At 40.0% G+C, this 23633-nt stretch overlaps 1 protein-coding gene across 1 annotated transcript in view; it reads right to left on the bottom strand.

The window, feature by feature from the left end:
- Positions 1 to 23633, bottom strand: part of LOC104626632 (cyclin-dependent kinase 6) — a gene marked incomplete at its 3' end in the record, with an annotated part of 95891 nt that overhangs the window by 54813 nt on the left and 17445 nt on the right. The window contains exon 2 of the mRNA XM_010294595.1: positions 11727 to 11862. Within this exon, the coding sequence (XP_010292897.1) occupies positions 11727 to 11862 (136 nt within the window). The remainder of the gene's footprint in view (positions 1 to 11726; positions 11863 to 23633) is intronic.

Below are 23633 nucleotides of genomic sequence, written 5' to 3' on the forward strand. Positions count from 1 at the left end.
ACAAAAAGCAAGAAAGTGATATATTCCAATCAAGGCAAAAACATAAAAAATTATCTGTAAGATGGCCTCTCTCCTTTAACTTCATGGTTTTATATGTTTTCCTTTTTGCTCTGTGTTGTTTCTCACTGAATGACAGTTATACATAACATACTATTGTAATAACAAGCACATGGCTCAGAGATCGCTGCTGACTTTCTCAAGTCTCCAATTAGACATTTTTATTTAAAATACATGAAAGACATCTGTATACTCTTTCATTAAATGTATTTTACATTTGTAACATCCTACGTATTCTTTTGGAATCATTTCCATTAAAATGCCGACTCTGGGTTTGGAGAGCAAGTATTTCCTTTGTAACAATAAGGGAGGAGTATGTTACTGTCAAAGTTTCTCTCTAAAAAGTCCTTGCTAAAATATTTACTCTGCTTGTCAGAACAGGAATATCTGAAGTTAATTCCAAATGAAAGAATATTTTAGAATGAATCATAAACTAGATGTTAAAAAAAGGCAACACGCTGCCATTCCAGTGCCCCTTCCCTGCTGTAAAACTAAACGAAAAATCACTCTGTGTTTGCATCCACAGAATATTGTAACATTTTGGAGCCTTCTGAGATTCCTTAATTGTAGTTATGCAAGAGAACTGTCACATCCTAAAACAAAGGACAAAAATTCAGCAGCTTAATTTATTAGCTTGGAAATGAAACGCTCTTAAGAGATGGCTAACATGACTTCTTGATAATTTTTGGCATTTTAAAGTTACAGTGCAATGCTTCCCATTGCATAGACCAAAGAAGCGGGACATTTTAGAAATACTTAGAATTTTTATGGCACTATTTGTAAAGTCACATATTTAGCAACAGTAAAAACTGTTGAGCAGTAATCTTTGCAACTAAGCCACTAATTTCAATGGGCCCTTTATGGTATAAGACACTGTTCAACGTTAATAGAGAGATAACGCGCTGGCTTCTAATGAACCGGTCACAATGGTAAAAAACAGCTTCTTCTTTTAAATGGGTACTCTCAAGGGTCCCTATTTTCAAAGGCAAATGGGATAAATTCTGTGCCCAGAACAGGAATGATATTAATGAAAAAAAAAAAAACCAAACAACAAAGTAGTTTGTGAAACCTGTGTTCCTTCGGAGCCCTTTTCCATTACTGAGTCAGTTTACTATGATGACCAACTATGACACACTTTTGTGAATAGCCAGAGTCTGGTTCCAAAGGCACAGACATCGCTTACACATAAATTTTGAGGGAAGACTACTTCCTCGCTCTGACGAAGCATTTAAACACAAGCAAAATGCATGTTTATGACTAATCTGAGACTACGGAAACAATGTTTTCAATTCTCCTTTGCTCTAACCTTGGGATTCATCAGGTCGGTAGCACAGGATAACAACTGATTCTCCTCTGTTAGCTCCTCTAATTCGCAGTCTTTCCACCTCACTTCTAAAGCTGTAGCAATCTGTTTACATAAAATTAAACAGAAGCTTAAGTGCTTTGCTGGAGCAGAGCCTCTGCTCCCTTTGGGGTTCCTCCTTTAAGGTCTGAAGTTGAACCAGAAGGTTCAGGTATATATTCCAGCAAGAGTTGAAATGTTTTATGTATGCTGACATAAGTGGTAGTACTGTATAGCTGTAACAATAACAGAGAAGTAAGAAGAACCTAAACCACTGATGTTTATGAGTCTTCGGATACGGCTTCCAACCCAAAAATTAAGGACAGATTTGATCTAGGAGTTTGGGCCTTTGTAATCTGCTCTTTCTTAATTGCAAACTGTTTGGGCTGTGCGTGAAAACAAACGAAAGGCTGCTTGCTAACTGATGCTAATGGCATTGCACCACACTCACCCCTGGAGGAGTCCTTAGAAGCCAACAGTTACACCACAGAAGGATTTGACCCATAGTTGTGCTCTGGAGTCCTGACATTGGCAAATATTACAAAACCACGCCTGTTTTATTAAAACTACAAATAAATTAATCATTTTAATTTCTAAATATTTTCCCTTGCTGTTGCACCAAGAGCAAACAACGAACAGTATTTCTGTTATTTCACTTGTGTTTCCATTCTAAATTTTCTGTCTTCTGGCAGCTGCTTGTGAACTTACTAATAATGTGTCTTTGTTTGGACTTCTGAAAAAGAAGGATATTCTCAAAATGGAAGAAAGTTCATTTTATTTCACTCTGAAACCTGAGAAACCTGTAACACGAACCATACCCTGATTACAGAGCACTGATACATAAAGGAAGCAGTTGTGTGAATGTGTGACATGGTCGTGGTGGGGAAACAGCAGAGCAGAGGAGAAGCACTATTTTAGACAAACAATACTGTTGTAGGATCTGATTATCATGACTCATGTTTAACAAGGTATTGTGTAAAGGCCAGCCAGAAAGGAGGACCTATTATGGTGGGCACTATACAGTCAAGGGTTTTCACACAGCCTCTTCCATTAAAAGCTCACAAATAAAATGGACAAGACAGACCCCAGGTGGAGAAACAGTGTGACAGTTCTATGATATTACTTTTTTATGGGAGCAGAGTCAGTTAGGAGGGGATAAGCAAAATGGAAAGAAAAGTGATAGAGAGAAAAGTTCCGGAGGGAGGGGAAGAACGGAAGAGTGCTATACAGTGTAAATACAGAGTGAAAGTGAGGTGCAAAAATGAAGGTGGAAGGGAAGGATGAAAGGAAGAAAGGGATGGAAAAAATGGGGTTAGCACAGGCAGAGAACATTGAGTTGAAATCACTGGAAGCTCTCTGAGTGTCAGAGGTTTTGGCTTTGGTTGCTTCAGCAGCTGAGCGTAGCTGGCTGATGCCACTGGCTGGTGCTTCTCAGCAGTTTTGTCCCTGATGGCCAGAGGATGGGAAGCAGGGAGGAACCGTGCCTGTTCTGGTATCTGCAGGGGCGGGTGGGACGGGGGCTCTCCATGTGTCTCTGGTCCGACACACTGAGTAGGAGGGAGAGGCGCAGCCTCGGCTAGGTCCCATTTTATTCCTTCCCTATGGCTGTAACAGCCCTCATTCCAGCTCAGCTGTATCTGGTGATGAGATGAAACATAAGCCTACGGGATGGACTCTGGGAATCAGCAGATAGACGTGTATTTATATAGGTGTACGTGTACGTGCAGTATGCCTTCATGTGTACATATAAAGACAATATACACCAACCACTCCCCAGGCACAGGAGGAGAACTGGTACTACCCCTTCTGTATTCTTCTACTTTTGACTCTTCTCTAAACATCTGAGTTGCCAGTTCTGGCCTCTCCTGGCCCACAGCTATTTTGAGATCATGGACTTCACAGACAGTTGGAGAGATGCTCATTGAGCTTCCCTTTCACTTTCTTCCACTTGCTCAAATAGCAATATTTTTTCTGCAAATATGTTAGAGGACTTTTACATTAATTATATGCATATATGTATGTGTGTTTATGTGCCTATATACATATATAGATAATATAAAAATTCTTAAAGCTAATTTTAAGTTCTGAAAAATGAAAACATGCAATACAAAAAAATTCCATCCCTCCCCATTTGTAAGGAACTTCCTTCTCTGGCATAAGCTAAATACATCTGTTACAGAGGAAAAGAAACAAACACAACACATCTTGATTAAATCAGTGTGCCACTAAAGTAACACGCTTCAAATTAATTTTTACTGTGGGATAGAATAACCTGCCTAGTCACTGGCATAAAAGCAATGCATACAGCTAGTGCAAGAGTATTAAATTTCTCTTGGGGTGGAATAGAGAAAACAGTTTTAGAAAAAAAAAAATTTGATTACTGTATTATCTTCTATTAGCTATGAGTTTTCTGTGGCCAGCTTTCGAATTATTTTACACTACAGCTGTATATTTGCTGTGAATAAATATGGACACTTTGTGAATATTTTAGTATAGACAATCTGAGCTGCAATAACTTGGGTTGGCCGAGATGAGAAAGGTATCCTGCTGCAATGCTTCTTGTCCCAGACCAGCTGAATTCAACCCTTAGAGCCTGGAGTCCAACAACTGTGGTGCGTTGATCCTGCAGCGCCCCCCCCCCCAACTTTGCCACGCGTACCCAACGCAACAACAACAATGTTGGCCAGGTTTCCCAAATATCTACCTTGTCACAATCTGTGTCGTTCTGTCTCCTCTTCCCCATCTCTGTGTGCTTGTTTTGGGGTGAAGTATAGTATGAAGTGAAGTATGCAGAGGCACAGGGGCCTCGTTTCCTTCCAGTGCAGAAACTACTATTAAGAAAGTGATTCCTATCTGCCCCCATAAAAATCAAGAATCTTGACGTTCAAAATCTTTGAACGTCTCCTCTTTATCTCACATCTGCTGCAGTCCGACCTTCAAATTACTTGTCAAAAGTAACATATGGCTTGTAAGCAAAATTTAGAATATGGGTAAATCCAAACATTTCAGTCTATTGTCCTGGCACTGCTTTACGTGCACCATAAGCTGCAACAGCTTTCTCTTAATTGCTTTAACTGTGGCACCCCACCTTTGGCGAAGTCTGAAAAGTTGAGTGACGCTTCTGCTGATCACTGAGGTAGGATTTACTTGCAGAGCAAGTTGTGGCTATACAGCATCACCGTGAGACAAAGGAAAGCAGCTCAGAAATAGTCCCCACTCTGAAGAATTGCCACCGTCTCGCTGTGGAACAGCACGGCTCTGTCTCTGATGTGCTGCATGGCAGTCTAGCCCCACGTCTACACCTGCTTGAGCATTATTCCTACCACGTGCTCCCTTTCTTTCTTTCAGTGTCATCAAAGCATTTCACATAGCAATTGCTACCTCATTGATGTTCCAACAGCAAAAACCCAGTGTCACTAATAATCTGAGAGCGTCTCAAGGGAATCCAGAGCAGTAGGATCTATAAGCTTTTTTTTTGCATCACATCAATGTCCAGCTCTGCAGAATTAACAGAAATGAAATGTGAACTTCCAGTGCTTGTAATACTGCAGTTTTGCAATGACTTGATCATAAATTCTGTTCTACCAAAGGCTCAATCTCCATCCCTGCCCACAATTCAGAATCTCTTCAGTTTCTTAATTCCCTTCGACTTTCCGAATAAAGATGATTTCTGGCCCTCCATCTATGAAAACAATAGCTTCCTTCAGACTTCAAAAAGGATGTGTCCCTTAGGGCCCTACCGGACTGTACTGCTGCCTTGAGAGTTTGGGCCGTAAAAGAAAAGTAGGTTGAGATGTCTATTTAGAGAGTCCTTGATAGACATCTTTTCACAGTGACATTTCTAATTCAGTGTCATTGTTTTGAAAGACTAAATTATTTTTTCAGGCAGGTTGCTCTCATGCATTATGCTACAATGTTGCTTGACTGCTTTCCAAATGGGAACAACTCAAAAAATGTGAAGCGCTCCAATGATTTTAAATCACTCTAGTCAGGACAGAGTGATTTAAAATTATTGGAGTGCCTCACATTTTTATGAGCTCCCAGTTTGCAAGCAATGGAGGTCTGGGCAGTCCTGTGCTGCAGTACTACAAAAAACCCCAACTATACATTATCATCAGTTTGAAAATGTTTGCATTTGAATTTGGAAATGGTAGGGATTTGGGGATATTTAACACCACCTTAATTAAAATCAGTGGCTCTACACTGACTGCAAAAAGGTCTGATCTAAAGAAGTAACTGTACGGATACAACACTATATTTTGTAGCATCCTGTGCCCAGCAGTCCCTTCATTCGAATCATGACTCCTCCTAGTCCCTTGGTCAGAGCGTACATTACGACCTGCACCACCGCGCTGAAGGAGACGTGGCTGTGTCTCTACATGCAGCACAGTATGGGAAAGAAATGACACCACCTGCACCAGAGGGAACAACTACCCTTTGGAGAAGATCCTCTTTTTAAGGTTTAGTTCCTTCAGAGCTGCCACTTGTGCAGGGCACCTGCTCTCTCTCCTGCTACCCTTCCATGCAGCAGTCCAACCCCTGGTCATAGGATAACAGAGAAAAAGATTAAAATATTTATCCCACAATAATATATCCGTTCAGCTTTTTTTTTCATTTATTTATAGTGGCAACTCTTCTTTAATTCATAATATGGATTCAGAACAACATTTATTGCAAAATACTTCACAAAGAATGAGATCCTTAGCAGCTGTAAATGGGCATCATATCACTGAAGCTAACGGATTTACACCTCTTAGTATCAGTTGGCGATCTGATCCATTATTTGTGGACTCTCAATTCCTCAGCAAGTTTTGCTTCTTTCTTTACCACAGAAGTACTGACAGGAAAAAGTTAGTAACAGCTCTCTCTTTCTTATTAATTTGAGTAGGCTCTTTTTTCAGTGACTTTTAACTTTGATGTTGTTAAATACGGCCACACTCTGAAGACTCTCAGTACTGGCAAATCTGTTTTCCTGGAATATCTTGTGTTGTTTTCAGAACTGCATGATTGTGTGACATCTGCTGCCCATCTCATACGTGATCGACTGAGTAGGTACAACCGTGGCAGATGGCTGATGACTCACCTCACAACACTGAACACTGGTTTGCTTTCTGAGAAGCAACATCTTCATAATTCATTTTCTAAGAGTCTTGCAAAAATGTGACCGGTCTGCCTGATTTGATAGCAGGTAACGTAAGTTACAGGAAATGCACAGGGATGCAACAGCAACTTCTATTCTAGAAGTTCTGGGGATAATATTTTAAAATTCAGTTTATGGGCTACTATCGGATAAATTCGCAAAAGGAAATTAGGTTCACTGCTGTACTTTCTAAATTTTAGGCATCTAAATTACAAAATCCGTATCCCTGAATCAGACAGAGACCTAGGCATCCTATGCAAAGGAGGTACAGAATAATATCCACAGAAGCTCTTCACTTGAGTGAGGATTCATGAAACATCAGAGAAAAGGATATACCTTAAACCCCGTTCTCTCTGTGATTTGGCTGCCCTCTTCCAGGCTGGGGGATATACCATGAAGATTCACAGACCACAGACCTGGGTAAAAGAAGAATTCCAGCTGTTCTAACATCCCATGATAGACAACGTATGCACCTGCTATACCGGAGACCTTTGTTCTGTTCCCTCCTCTGTTGACTGTCAGACTGAAACAGGCACAGCCTGGTTAGCACATGTAGCTTGGGTAGGCTAAGTTCTGACCAGTTGTACAAAAACTATTGCAAGAAGCCACAAGTTTACTTACAATGACACTACCTCGCAAAGTTAACTTTGTTCATTATTAAAATTAAAGAACCTCGGTAACAGTTTGTTATCCCCTCTCATTCTTACAGACTCCTTCACCCGGCAGAACAAGATGATTGGAGGGAACTCCAAAGAGCCATTCCTAAAGCACTTAATTTACAGCTCTATCTAACAAGCCATCACAGAATCATAGAATCTTTGGGTTGGAAGGGACCTTTAAAGGCCATCTAGTCCAACCCCACTGCAATGAGCAGGGACATCTTCCACTAGATCAGGTTGCTCAGAGCCCTCTCCCACCTGACCTTGAATGTTTCCAGGGATGGGGCAGCTACGACCTCTCTGGGCAACCTGTCCCACTGCTTCAGCACCCTCAGTGTCAAAAATTTCTTCCTTATATGTGGTCTAAATCTTCCCTCTTTTAGTTTAAAACCATTAACCCTTGTCCTATTGCTACAGGCCCTGCTAAAAAGTCTGTCCCCATCTTTCTTATAGGCCCCCTTTAAGTACTGGAAGGCTGCAGTAAGGTCTCCCTGGAGCCTTTTCTTCTCCAGGCTGAACAACCCCAACTCCCTCAGCCTGTCCTCACAGGAGAGGTGTTCCATCCCTCTGATCATTTTTGTGGCCCTCCTCTGGACCCACTCCAACAGGTCCATGTCTTTCCTGTGCTGAGGGCTCCAGAGCTGGACACAGAACTCCAGGTGGGGTCTCACCAGAGCAGAATAGAGGGGCAGAATCACCTTCCTTGAAGAGCATCATATACATATATTAATTTAAAGCTAAATATTGTTGTATACATTTCAATAACTTAAATCAATAAGCATCAACTTGTTTGCACCCACATGATTTCCATACCAAAAAAGTAATTAGCGTTATAACAATCACATCCATATCCAAATCCCTTAGGACCAAAAAAACCATGCCAGCCTCACAAGCATCACATCAAAATGTGACCACCCAGCTTAAATGTGCTTCAGTCCCAAAGGCTAACACATTAAAATGCTTTATTGGCCTGTTAACTATTATTTTTTTTTAGATCTTTCTGTGGCTGAGACGTGTCATTCCCATTTCCACTACCCTTACGTCAACCAACAAGTGTTCCCAATGAGCAAAGTTTCTTGGAGGCTCAACTGCTAACGCCATTAACATTACCAGACCTGTACATGACTAACAGCTGTGTCCTAAGGAAACTGAACTCATACCTTCCATTTCCACATCAACTGCCCTAAAGTTAAAGAGTATCCCAGGAAGAAAAGAAGGGAGGAGACGATGGGTAGAGAGGAAAGAAGGACGATGTTGTCCTTGCTGAGTCTGATTCACCCTGTATGGAACATATATTAATCAGGTCTCACATACGAACCAGCAAGGGTGAGCAGGACTACAATCCAGTAGTTACAAAGACATATGTTCATATGAACATAATTCTCTTTCAAAGGTGAATGCCATGTCCACAAGTATTTTGAGTCGTGTTCTCCATCCCTCTAGCCCAAAGTATATGCCATTAAAAAATAATGGAAGTGCTTCAGCAGAAAAGATTTAAAATACTCCTGTCCAGAATAACCTAGAACTCAGTAGCCAGAGCTATAGCCATGGAAATGGACTACAGCATTCATCCTCCTGGCAACAGGGAGAGAAAGTGAGTATGTCTGCCCACATGCTTACTTATCCTGGGTAAGCATTCCCACTACCAGGCAATGCCTCAAAGGGAAACTGCATCTCTTCTATCATTTTATGGGCACCTGTGGATACGTTCCTAAAACACCCTCTGGGGTGACTCCTGCTGCAGGGCTTTAGGCATTGGTGAACAGCATTTAGAAAAAAGATTTAGTTGTGTTTAAATGATCAATACGGTTAGTTTCTCTGAACTGTGACAGTCTGACTACTATCCGCTGATCAAAAGGAAATTCTTAAAATGGTACCGGTGTCACTTATATTCCTTTAGTTGGTAACTAAAAAGCCCAGCATGCCCCAAACCAGCAAAAGCTGAGTCTCCCTCCCCCCAGAGGGTACGTAATGATGGTAGTTAATTCACACAGAAAAGACCTTTTGGGGCTGATACTTCTCTCATAGTAATTTTATGTCATTCAAGTTCCACTAACAACTGTTGAGTTTACACCATGGTGCCAAAGAGGTATATTAGATCCTTCAACTTCAAGCTATCCAGAGCTTACTCGGCTCATTTGGCACCTTAGTGTTGCTGACACATGCAGAACTTTAACAGATGGTCTTACAATACTGGCAGTTGTTTTGTACTGTGCTAGTGGTGAGGGGAAATACTCGACACAAATTGTCTGCAATTCTGGAAAATAAATGAAGTACAAATCCATATTAACCTCAAAAGCCAAACTATAAAAAGTCAGATTAGTCATTTAACGATGTATGTGCTCTGGGTTAAATGCTCCGTTGCTGCAAAATAGCAATATTTCCCCTGCAGCCAGGAGAACTATGCTTTGCTTCAGTTTCTACCAGGAATATCTATAAATGCATTAGGAATAAGCCTTGAGACCCTTCCTCATGTGATCAGCCCTGATTATCAGCAGCAAAGTACCTCCGTAAACTGGGTGTTTTCACATACATAGTGAAGCAACAGGGTGCAACTTCAGTTAATCATATCTCTCTTTTTCCCCTGTGCCAAACAGAATTCAAGGAATAACACATCAGCTACTGTGCAAATGTTGAAGTCAACAGCAACAACTAAGTAAACAGCAATTTCACATTTTTCCTCACCTAATTAAAAAGAGCTGTACATACCACAAGTTGAATTTTACACTCACTAAGTTCACTGGCTGCACTGGAACTTGCACTGTACGTAAAAGACCAGAATTGCTCCTCCTTGTTTCTGTGCGGCTAAATTTCTCTCTTTTATTGTGCCAAATTATTAGATACATCAACTGGGTTGAACTAGTAAACCATGTATGCAGAATGGCGCTTTTCAAAGTAAACCCAGCAATTTCCTTCACTGGTATGTAACGTCCACGAAATGTATGTTCGCACATGCGTATTACAGTCTTCTAGCGCAAATTTAGAACAGGCTTTTAGAAAATCACAAATGTTTTAGTCCAGTGCTCACCTCTTCTATTTGCTTTAAATGAAACATAACTCAAAAGATATTTCAGAGGCTTGGTCATTCACTTCCCAACTATTTCAATATATTTAGTTAGATAATATGTCAGTCACCTTGTATGTTATTTTCACAATGTTAGTTACGTTGAAATACAGTTCCCTCAGGTAGTTTCAAAGCCCTAGAAGGAAGTAGAACCCTAAAAGCATTATCATAAAAGAGCCCTTCAAATACAAGAGGTACATTGCAGTCTTCTGTTGGGACTGAATCAAAGTTGTATCCATTTTTTAAAGATTTTATTTTATCCACTAAGGTTGCTTAAAAAACATGGTTGCTGAACTGACTGATGTTACACATTTGTGACTTTGATACAAGTGAAAAGATCTTTATCAGTTTTATGTCTAATTTTATACTGAAAGATCAAACAACTCCTAAGTTTGAAGCTGTTAACAAAAAAAAAAATATATTAAAACAACTAAATTTCAGAGAGGTTTCATGTTTTCTTTTCCTCCCTCAGGACTTTTGCCAGACTAAGATGACACAACATACTTCCAGAAAGTACTTATACAAATGCAAGATAATCCATCTCTGAAAGCATAAATTATTTCTCCTCATGAAATAAGAAAAATCAAAAGAAATCTTAAACAGACACAGTCAAAATGTAGGAACATCAGTCCCTCTGCTTCTCTTCCTAAGTGCAAACATTTTGTCAAACATTTCAAGCTATGATCCTTAAAGTAGCAGTTTGCTGTGAAATTCCCAGGAGAGGAGTTGGTACACCTATTTCAGTACCAATAACCCAAGCACAACCTATCCTGGGAAGAGGTCCTCCCTTACAGATACAGAAGATGAGATAACATGATGGGAAAACTTCATGATCATCCTTCCAGTTACTGACAGCTTTCCCAGCTTTTACAACAACCCGTCATGGCTACCCTCTTCCTTGAGCTCAACCTCTGCAGAGCTCACAACAGGTTCACAGTGAACATTTCCTGCTCTTGGAATCCTTTCTGGCAAAAGGGACATGAAACAAAAGGCATTTGGGGAAACAAAAGGCTTTTTGGGAAACAAAAGGCAAAGGGAAGGGACTAGGAGCACAGGATTTATTTTATCCACTCTAACAATACCCAGCACTCTACCGGTGACCTTCTAGGGAAGGTTCAAGTAGTCTTGGACCAAATGATAGTGGAATCGTCTGCCTCCAGCTGCGAGCAAAGGTCATTCTTAATGATTTGGAATGCTACGTTTGGTAAAACAGTAGAGATTCAGGGGATTTATAAATCTAAAAGAGAAAAAAACCCACAAGTGCAACATTTCCACAAAAAGATTACATCTGTTAGTGAATACAGATCTTTGTGCTGCAATTCATGTCCCAAGCTGGGCATTACTCAATTTTGATATAACAAAATCCTATAGAATCAAAACACAGTTTGTCTTTGTGATTTATCTCTTTGCCCTTCCTATCTAACATTTTCTGAAATAACATAAAAAACCTTTCTTCTTAAATACCTTTATAGTTTCAGTAGGCACTCCAGGCTCTGGAACTTTATTCAAGTAAGTAGTCAAGTCTTGATCCACGTGTTCAAACACTAATGTTAACTTGGTCTCTCTGTTTGTTCGTGACACGGTGCACACATCAAACAATCTGAGAGGAGGAAAAGAAAAGAGGAGGTAAGTACACAGGAACTAGTACAGACATACATACCTTGCAGCTCATACGCATCTATTTCAATTTCTTACAGTATATAGGATGGAAAAAAGAGCTTTCCAAAGGTAGAACAATCTTTGAGCTCTTGATTCATCAGATAACTACTGATGCATCAATAATATCATATCTCTCATGTGTGGATTCTGAAATAGGTTTAAGTATTAAAAGCTCATCAGGTGTTGAAAGTAAAATAATTACATAAAAAGAAAATATTTTTTGGACAGAGCAATTAGAGTTAATACAGAAAATGATTTGGTATTTATCCACATTCTATGCTGCAGCACTTACAGTCATTTAAAAAAAATTGCAAGAAACGTTTTTGAGAAAAAATATACAGGGTGTTTGCATGCACCTTCAGTTTCTTCCCACATAACTCCCATGTTACCCATTACACAGCTTTATAATTAAATCTCCTTTGGCAGAAACAGAATTTTTTTGCTGATTCCTCTTGCAAGTTCCTGGACGCAAGAAATACCTTCAGAGTCAGGATACAGTCTGGAAAAAAGCTTTGTGCACAAGATGCCACCACTAAGAAAGCTTTCCTCTCTCATCACTCTCTGTCATTCTTTTACTGAAATTTCTTTATCATTTCACCTTGTTGCACAACATCGAATTCAAACTAAATTGCGAAGCTCTTCATAATGTCACATTCCTCTACATGATTACTCTATTTTCTATTGTTTTCTCTTTTTAATTAGGATTTCTCTTGTTTTCTCCACTTCATCTACTCTACCAGTTTTAATCACAGTTTTATCTTTTTCACAATCATCTGCCCATCCTTCTATGCTTCACACATATACTCATACCAGCGACTTTCACTACCCTTCCTCAAGTCCCACTTCTACAAAATCACAATAGGAAACCATCTTACAAATGGAAGGATGCTTGTTCCCCGCTCACATATTTTACTAATGGTTTTATTCATTTAGTTTTAAACTGTACAGATCAGATCGCCTTTCTCTCTGAAGCAAGGCAGAAAAACAATTGCTACTTTTGTTAGGTGATAGTAGAGTTAAAAAATATATGAATACAGTTATTGAGAAAAAAGTCTATACAGTCAAACTGAAGAACCTATCATCAATAACAAACCAAGTAGTGTTGATACTACTGCTTATTTTGGTCAACATCATAGCAGTTATGTTGTTTTATTACATGTATCTTTCACCCTCTTACTTAGAATAACCGCTTCCTTACTCTGTGCAAAGTGCAGGATTTCTGAAAACATTGTCAAGTAATTTTTTTGTTCTTTATCCTAAGACTAAAGGCTTTATATGCAGGATCTGTAGACAACAGATCATGTACAAAGCCTTGGGAGGTCATGGCTTTTTGAAGAGGACATCTGACAAACCGACTAGGAAAACACTTTGTACTGAGATTTTACTTCTCCCCTTAAATCTCAAAATATTTCATAAGAGAAGGGAAGACAAGAATTGGCACAACTATTTGTGAAGACTGTAATCCATATTTAAGGGAGCAGTATGTTTCACTTGAGATGATATAGATTTAACATGTTAAGGCTGTGGTCTCACTTTAACAGCATTTCCTAAATAATCTTTGGTCAGGCACTTAAAATCTGTTTATTAGCCACCATGTTTTGAAAGGGATGCATGCACATTCCTTTTAGTTTAAAGAAGCTTTTAGGTGAGTAATAATTTGGGGAACCGGAGTTACAGAATATGGAGAAATTGTCACCCTGCCTCTACTAGAAGACTAATCTGTACTTAATCTGTAACCATCATATGAAAAAATATTAATTAAACTATTATGTTAACATAGCGACTGTAACAGCAAAAGTCTTGGCACATTTCTTACAAAGACAAATACTGTTCTCTTTATGATTCTCTTAATGGGGCGTACGCAGAAGATAGATGTCCTGTACACAGTAAATCCGTTTTGTGAAAAGTCAGAAACCTTCCTGAAAAGTGGAATTTGCTGGTATTTGGCTGGAGGTTAATAATCTGCAATATATTTATATAAATCAATGTGGAATGTAGCCGGACTGCCTATAACCCCAACACATGCAAATAGAGAGGAGCCAGACAGGTCTGAACATCTGAACATAAACACTGGAAAATATTTCCAACTGTATGATTGCTTTGTGTTGACCTACATTTACCTAAAAATGTTCTAAAACACCTTTTTTGCCAGGTATTTAATACACTGGCAAAATTATCTTTTCAACTATAGCAGAATTATAATTCAAGAAAAAAAGGAAAAAAGATTTCACTGTAGAGACTACAGAAGCAACATGGGATCTCCAGCTCACTGTGGAGGGAAATGCTGATTCTCTGTTTAATTCTCCTGTACGTGGCTTATTTTGATTCTGGCATTTTCTGGCACAGCAAAATAAGGAACTCAGAGGAGCGCAATTCTAGTCACCTACTACTGAGTAATAATATTATCACTGAGTAATAATATTAGCTTTCCTTTTTACATACCCTTTACGTGAAACTCTAAATACTTTACTGTTAATAATAAAAACTACTGGTCCTGCACCGGGCTGGGTGGAAGCACAATGTGTTTACGCACCGAAAATGCAGCTGCTGCCTTAGAAGAACAATAATTTAAAGCACAACTTATATGAATCCGCGTTATTACAAAAAGACAACATCTGGCATTGCCCGTGCTAATCATTCCAGAAATAGATTGAGAAAGACACAGCCTCTTTATTTAGTAGTTTCCATAGAGATAAAACTACTTTTAATAAACTATATTCTTCTACATCCGCTGTGAGAAAATCATCCATAGAGTTGTTGTCTTTAGCCAGGAACACCTCTGCTGTCTGCAGGGCACATCTCTCAAGCAAGCCTTTTCCTCATGATTTTCTGTACGTGACGGGTTAGTTTTGCATGTGATTGCCTCTCTGGAACAGGCAACAGCAAAAGGCCTTTTATTTAAAGAGTTACTATGTGGACGCTGTCCTAAGTGAAGTAAATGTACCTCGATTAATACAGGATTTCCATACTGGATACTTTGTAAACACAAGCCCTGCCCTTCTATTGTACTTACTTACAAAAGAAACGCTTGAATTATTTGATTAAAGTAAGATCCGCTATGGGAAATCCTGCAAGTATTTAACAAGATGTTTGGCTGGGAGTCATACACCGCCTGATGCGTCGATCTGAACTGGAACACTGTTGGACAGACACTTATGGACTACCTGTGTTCTAATGCAGATATATTTTCAAGTTAATTGTACTAAGGTAAAAAAGGTTTATCAGCTACAAATCTATGTCTCTGTTTTATTTTATGTGTCTAGTGCCTAGTGGATCTCAGTATAGCCTAGGAGAATACCTGCATTCCTACAAAAATACTTTGTTTTTTTTGAAGACGGAAAACTAGATGATGGTCCTTGAAGTCTCCATAGCTTCTTATAGTATGTAATCTGACAAATGCAACCTCAGTTCATCTTCATTTTACAATATACAGTCTGAATGCTTAATGCCTTTATAAGAAAAGACACAGTTATGCCAACTCCTTTGAAAACTATTGTGTCTACTGACTGGTACGAATTTGGTAACTGCTTCTAGAAAGTCCTTAAATGTCACTGGACTTGCTTTTGAGATGCTCTGAGAATTGCTATAAAGTTACCCACTTTCAAGTGGAATAGGCATTTTTTTCCTGAGCAAACTGAGATAACAGTGACTGAGATCAAACCCACCAGCCCAAGCCACCTGCAAGATATAACCGGCCCCCCGCCCCAGACCTGAAGAAACCGTAGGACATAAGTTCTCTTGGCTATTGTCAGGCAGATGAGTAAGTGCATCTGGAAAATCAGCCAGATCATAGTCAAAGGGAAGACCAAAGAATTAGACCCTTGCTGCCAATGCATCCAAAGGCTTATTGGTATTTTTACTGCAGTAGGACTAATCCAACATGAACACATATCCCTTTGCTGGTCACTCACAGCACTGAACAAAAATACAGTCCTTGCCCTCTGAAGTTGTTCAATAACATGGATTTACTTTAATTTTCTTGGGAACAGTGTCATTCTAGGAAGAGTTACTTCCTAGCTTATGCAAGACAGAGAAAGAAAACTGGAGCCATTGACTTATGAGTAGAAGAAATGTTTAAGACGACTGTGGTGTGGTAAGTAGTGGCATAGTAATATCCTACAGTTTTACGGTTTTGTAAGCCTGGACAAAGACTCAGATGGAAAGAATTAGGAGGTCTCAACCTAACTCTGAAAGGTATTTATCCACATGACAGAAAACCAGCACAGAATTTATGTATGATTGACAGTGTTTTTGCAAATGCCACAAGATTGGGATACCAAGACAGGTCATGATTAGGTTTATTGACAAATATGTGCAGAGGAGCCTGAATAGCTTCTGCTTTCACTGCCTTTGGCTCAGGTTAATCCTGTGAGTCCATAATTTTCAAGGGCACAGAAAATGTCAGCTTCTCATACCTAAAAGCATGGAAGAATGAGAACCAGGGATCCTTTAAGTCCAGATTTCAGCATCAGCCTTAGACTCTTCCGTGCTCTGGAAGCCACTCAGCAGCAAGCCCTTCATTCACCCCAACTTCTTAAACTAATAACTCTTTGAACAAAACAGTTTTCCCCATACTTTTAATATTAGCTACGTTCTCCTTTCTTGCTTTTGAAGAGGAAAAAGACTTTGCTAACAGAAGCCAGTCTCTACCTGGAATCACATATACCCATGTATTGTAACAAAGGGGTCGTATTTCAGATGAAGAAGACAATAGCTGGGCAAGCGGAGTGGAACGTGTGCTTTACGAGAACCATGTTCCACGTAGCAAAACAGGAAACAGAGCTTCACACTGAAACGTATGACAGAGCTCCTTCCCTTTGTTCAGGACATGCTGCTGCTTCTCATCTTAATCAGCAATCAAGTAGGTACTCCTCCATGCCTCTGAAAGCTGGTATTTCAGGCATAGATTTTTCTCACGCAAATGAGCTTTAGTGAAGTACTTTTAGATGAAAAAAAGAGCACGTACAGGTGAACAGGCCACTGAATTCAAAGTATCTCATATTTTAAGTGCATTTTTTCTGGGATAAAATTTGTAAATCCACATAGTAATGCAAGACCTAAGTTCCATTTTCAAAAACATGTGGGGTCCTCAGGAGTTTCCCAATTTGCTTGTCACACCAGCTGCAGCTGCACCAACGTTCATCGATACTTAGGATATGCCTCCACGGTAGACTACAACATAATGCAGAGACACTTGGACCTCACTCAACTGACACACCTCGATACTGAAAACGTACAGCGTAACAGCACAGCACTGCCTGCAGCTCCGTAAACTACCCCACCGTGAGCTCTACCAGCAGCAGTCAGATGCCTAGTGTCAAACTCGATTAATTGAAATAAGCTCTACACTGCTCATGGCAACTCTATGACTCAAATGCTTATTCTTTATATTTATACGGGGTTCTTGGAGTTTGCGAAAATCTTTCCTGCTTCACTACCCTTCCGGGAAAGAGTAGCAGGATCTTTTCCTGTCTTCAGAAGAAACCTCTTTCAGGCAAATAGCAGAAAAGGGCAGAAGATAACATCAGATAAAATAAAGGAATTTATCTAGGACAGGCAGATGTTACGCTGATAGATGTTTTCAACTCTGCAGTCACTCATTCATTATCTGCTGTGCACAGAGCAGAAAGAGCTACTGCGAAGAAGCAACTGCATGATGAAAGCACGGCAGAAGAAAGTCCTATCCTGGAGACCTACTCCAGCAGAGCCCAGCCAATATTCTTGCTTATAGCCCACTCACGAGTGAGGTTTAAGGGAAGGAAAGGGGATATTAGGATAAGTCAGTCGTTCATCTGCAAGCTGAGTTTTGTGCTGTAATTTTTTCCAGTCTCTCTCCCTTTCTGACTTGGAAAAATGATTTTAAATGCTTAGCTGCATAAAAGATGTTTTTGTTCTTTAAGCGCGTGTGAGGAAGAGGGACAGAGAAAGTGACAGAGAGAAATAGATGCTCTTGAAAGCGAAGTAAATAGCACTGGCTAAAGTCCGATAGTGTGGGCTGACTGGGCAAGGTTTCAACGCTCAGCACTGACTCCAGCCCTGACCTGCAACACCCCTGCTCTCCTGCGCTGGGCCCCACCGGAGCTCCCCCGAGCCCTGGTGCCAGGCTGAATGGCTTTGTGATGCAGACAAATGCCTGCTCCGATGAAACCACCAAAACTAATTTTCATTTTCAACAGAAGCCAAGATTCGTGCCCAAAAGACGAAAGGCCAAGTACATTTACTCACTGTGCCACCCAAGTCACGAAAAGATGCAGTTGTTAAAGAGTTTTACTTCAAGGAAAAATGCACCTGACAAGATGTTCTCTGCACCTCTCTCTGTTTATAGCAGCGTGCTGTCTTTTTTAGCCCTCACACTGCCATTTCTTGTTCACCTTCTTTGCAAAGGGAGATTATTTTTAATAAGCAAGGACTAGAAATGGATCTGGTAAGGCTCAGTAATTCAAACAATACTTTGCCTTGCAGAACTTCACTTTCAGGACTCATCCTGCAGTTCACCAGTTTTTGAAAAAATACTTAACTCCTCACCAGTCCATTAACAGCTTCATCTCATTGCAATTGAGTTTAAATCCAAGCTGGCCACACGCTGCGCAATTGCCGGTACCGAGGGAAAACACCCGCCTGCGGGTGCCTACCCTCACTCCCGTGCGCTGCCGCACCAAAGAGGCTGTCAGAGTCTCTCCGCGAGGGACAGGCCAAGCTGCCCCCAAATCAGAAAAATAACGTGGCCTGTTACGAAGACAGTCGCTGACAGATTGTTTAGGATCAGCAATAGCTGTCTGACCTATTCATAGTGCTCTCATGTGATCCTTGAACAAGCAAATGTACGCTGCCTTTCAGAGTCATGTACGCTGCGGGTATACAGTACTGAGAGCTTGCAGTAAGCTTCCATAAGCTTCCAGTGCAGGGTACAAATTAAAGATGCTCTGATTCATTGGCAGTGCATGTGCATCTTTATTATTAAGTGTTTTAGATTTTCTGTAGAATACCTTCCTCAGGGAAAGCTGCGTTCCTTTTTACATCCCCTAAATTGCTCAGCATGTAAATAAAACTTATGTCTGAATATTGATTTTGTTTAATTCAAATGAAAGGGGCACAGAAGTTATTCTGGACTCCCAGCTGTACCTGGTGCAAGATGAGATACAACAAAATCCAGTCTCAATTCATGTGTAGCTTACAGTCAAACTGATTGTTGCAGACTCCACTTTTCAGTTTACATTTTGAATTCATGCTTGTGCCAGACCAAAAGGATCTAAATCTAAGTTGATAATCTCTTTCCTAGATTTAAATAAAACCAACAACTCTTCGGCAGATTTTACAACAGTAAAAATTATCATTCATTTTTTAGTAATCTAATCTATCTACACTTGAGACTTAATGGTGATGGCAACATATCAAAAATAACAAAGGAAATAATAACCCTCCACTCCATATAAAAAGTATTCACAGAAAAAAATCAATATGTCCTGTCTGATACTCTGTACCACCTCATGCAGTTTTTTAAACCCTTGCAATATCACAGCAGTTCCCGGGGTGTTTAATTTTTTAAGTGGTAAGTAACTCCAATGCAAGTTTGAGTCCAAGCTCTTGCTTTTTAGAGATGCATGGGGAAACCTAAAAGGCAAGCAGGTACTGCAGAAGATGACAGAAGAGGGCTACTGTTCTGATGCTTATCAGCAATTCAGGGTCCGTTCCAGAATGATCTCCAGGTAACTCTACAGCCACAATTCTACCGGGGGATGGCAGCTGACTGATAGTACTTCTGAAGGGCAAATCTAGTCGTCAGAGCCGTTGAACAAGTAAGGTAAGGGGGCTTGCTAAATGGTGCAAATACACCTGAGCCCTGATGCTGCTGCTACCATTTCCCGGGAAAAAGGGCCAGTGCTGGCAGCAGCTGAAAAGCTGGTGTGGTGACGGTGACGGTGACGGTGACAAGGAGGGGAGAGCGAGCACTATGCGCAAAATGTCTTGCTGGGGTTCCTTTACTGGCATTAACAACAGTTTTCATTAAGATCCTCAGAAAAAGCAATGTTGTAATGATTTGTGAGACACTGACACGTTAAAGCCTCATAAGAAAATACATTTCTACAATGTTTCATAGGTAGAGATGGGACCAAATGGTCTGTGTTTCTCAAGGAAGGATCAAGAGCTGACTTTTAGAAAGGGAAAACTTCCACGGTTCAACAATACTGTGAACTCCGCTGCAAAAGAAAGACAGCAGGAAAACAGAAGGAAAAAAAAGCCTAAAGAAAAATAAAAGGCTAAATTGGCTAAAGCCGACAATACTGATATGCACAAAGTAAATAAATAGCATGTATGTTAGTAAAGACATCTGTAAATTTGAAAACCAAATTCATTGTTTTTAGTCCTTTGAATTTTGCTGTTCTAATGTATTCAAGGAATTATTCGGGAAATCTGTAGGCTTTTTAATGTAACATGCTGTATATCCGTGCAGTAAACAGAAAGCAATTAGTATACATAGGTGTAAAACACGGCAAAACATTGCATGGTTCACTGTCATGCTCATTTGTTTATATTTGGGTTTATTATTTTGTGTAATTTCTTAAATACAACATTCTTCATGCTCTAGATGACATTATAGAAAAGAAAATTCTTGGTAAGAGAACAAAACAAGAACCAGTCTGGGAAATCAGGTGCAAACTTCTTACAGGATCTGTTTGTTTATTGCTATGACAGCACGGTCAGTTGACATAACACAAGCTTTGAGCAGTATTTTATGAGATGTTTTTAGATCTGTCAGTACAAAAAAGCAATTTTGGAGTTAGGGTAACAGTGTGCAGAAAAAAACTGTCATAGATCTTGATCTTGCACAATCCACTAGCCCTGAACTACCAAAGAACTTCATGCAAATAACCTCAGTGATTTCTAAGGAAGTATATTTATATCATCTAAAGCTTCATCTCCCTTATACGCCTGGTATCTTTCAGAAATGAAAGCAGAGAAGGAAAAAAGAAGAAAAAAGAGAGAAATCATTGTCTGTGCACATGGAATGAAAGACAAAAGGCCAAAAAAGGTGATTTTTCTCTTCCTTATACTCAGCCAGTCATCACCTGGACAGAGCAATGTAAATCCCTGTATGCCATTTAAACCCATCTCTACTATGATAGTTGGTGTTTGTGGTTCCTGGCCTGGCTTCTCTTACCCATGCAGTGAGAACTCCTCAACTTGGGGCCCAGCATGTGAGATCCCTGAGCACACCTTAGTGTGCTTATCTGTACCACAGTCTCTCCTTCCTAACTTCTTAATTACCTTTAGGATTCAAGATAATTCTTGAATATGGCCATGCATCCCTGAAAATAATGTTCATGATTTATTCCGAAGAGTTCATCACAATATTTGTTTTTCCTTAAATTCTGTGAAAAAGTGTGAACTGTTGCTTTCCCAGCCTTTACCTGGGAGACTAGAAAACAGCAAAGAATATGAACAGTTCTTGTTATCTTACAAATGGAAACAGCAATTTAACACCAGATATTTAAACCGCATGAAAACAACTTCTAAAAACTGTTTACATCTGTTGAAAGGATCTGTTTATGGATTCATTAGAAGTGCTCAGAATTTCCTGAAAACAGACCAGACATATCCACCCACTTCTAGCGCAAGCACGACGGTTAGGCGGTGAACGCGGCTGCCACGTTCAGCAATAGACCAAGCGAAACTCCAAAAGGTGTCTTACATTTTGTGTGTCGTTTTCCACATCGTGCTTGTCCTGCGTGAGGTTAAAAGATATAAAAGCAGAGATGCAGCTCACAGTGCTTTTTGGCTACACTTAATATGGGGAATAACTTTGATCAGGCCTTGATGACAGATGTATTCCCAAGAAGCCCATGTGCCATGATGCCAGGGGCACCATTAACTTCAGGCAGAGGGAATTCCTCCGTTGCCTTCAGCAAAACCTGGAAGGGAGCACAGTGAACTCAACCGACCTCCCAGCGGCACTGTACCATGTCCTATCGCCACCACTCGACGTGCTACGAATCACATCCCATCTGCCCAAAAGTCAATAGCACTCAGGCCGTTTCCAAAAATCAAAAGACAAATGCGATTGCTCACATGGGTAAGAAAAACAAACAGGATTTGGCCAGGTTTTGGGAGGCAGCCAGATATATGCACCTAAACACTGCACTCCTCTTTTATAAGTTGCATTCTAAAAGAAAAACTGAGTGGCGGAGAGTAGTATATAACTTTATAAGAGAACGAAAACAGTGATTGGGGATATTTATTCTAAAACCAAAGCATCAAAACTAAGGGAATACAAAGTTAAGGTAACACTTCAATTCAGCACATGCAGAAGGCAGATTTAAGGCTTGCAAGAAAACTAACAACTCCATTGAACATAGCTGTCTTTGGCTACCCACCATCAGACAGCTCAAGTGCCATCCATCTACACAACAGCCTAGCAGAGCTTGTGGAGCGCCGAGTTCTCCTCTCCGCTACCATGGAAGAGATACAACTCATGTAACGGAGCTGCTCAGGGGTTTGGTGGTTAGTCTGAACAGGTCATGTAGGCCCCCATATATTCAAGGGAAAGAAGTATGGTTGACTCACTCTGGAGGGGTGTGGGGGGGTACTGTGTGTCCCTGCTTCCTATGGAAGACACCTAGATGACAAATTTAGACAAGATGCTTGAATTTAACTGAATTTAGGAGAGACGACTTTTTCCCAGGAAGACAATAACTGAGCAGTGTTACTTGGTGGGATTCCAGATTATGTTCAATTGATTTTTGAAGACATTTAAAAATATTTCTTCTCATGAGGAACTTAAAATGAGAGAGAAGTCGAAAGAAAAAAAAAAAGACTCTGAAAATGCCTCTGCCCTGTTCACTCAGCCCCCACAGACCGGGATCAATTCTAAAAAGCTCTGCACACAAAAGCCTTTACCTAAGCCCTGTGAAGTCAGTACATGTATTTAACTGGCTTTGGCTCAGGTCCAGAATTTCCTTTAATTTGAAAGGGAGTTTCACCTGTGACAAACTTGCAGGATTGAGGTTAATATTCATGTTGTACAGAACAGAAACAAATGGGACTAATAAATCTTCAATAGCAATTTACAAGATTTTTCTGGCTTAATAAATTTAGCCAAGGGGCAATTGCTCTTAAACACTCGATACATAAAAAGGGATCCTCATTTCCATTAACATGCAAATTCCTTACACGTTTCATCAGAATTTAAGACATTACATCTTACAAGTTTTTAAAAGGGTGGACTTCATGGCTGCTCATTTTCCCACTCACAGTCATTCACACGTGGCCTACAAGGTCCTTGGCTCTCAGGTCATTTCTTCCACTAAGCTGATTTTTTTAAAATTTTGAATTAATTCATAGCACATGCAAAGAACACTAAAAATGTCTATTTCTGTAAGGTTCTCAGGTGCTTTCAGCCTCCAGTTCTTAAGGTAGATGTCTAATACAGGTGTCCTCCTTTTCCAGCCAGTTTACAGGGCACTGTGAGCCAGCCATTTAAAGATTAATGCACACGGAGCGAAGTATTCTACAGGCTGTACAGCTCTTTAAGTATTTCCTTTAAGCTCTTGCACACATATGTAAAAGAAAACAAATTAAAGATTATTTGCAGAGTTTGGCAATGAAAATGAGGTGTTAGTAGCATTTTGAGCTGGCAATAAATTTTATGCGACTTTTTATTACTTCAGGGTAAAGGCAACTTTTCTTTTGGGGCATCTTTTAGCAGCATGAGAT

The sequence above is a fragment of the Phaethon lepturus genome, unplaced genomic scaffold (assembly GCF_000687285.1).
Source record: "Phaethon lepturus isolate BGI_N335 unplaced genomic scaffold, ASM68728v1 scaffold19789, whole genome shotgun sequence".
In the NCBI taxonomy this organism is placed as follows: Eukaryota; Metazoa; Chordata; class Aves; order Phaethontiformes; family Phaethontidae; genus Phaethon; species Phaethon lepturus.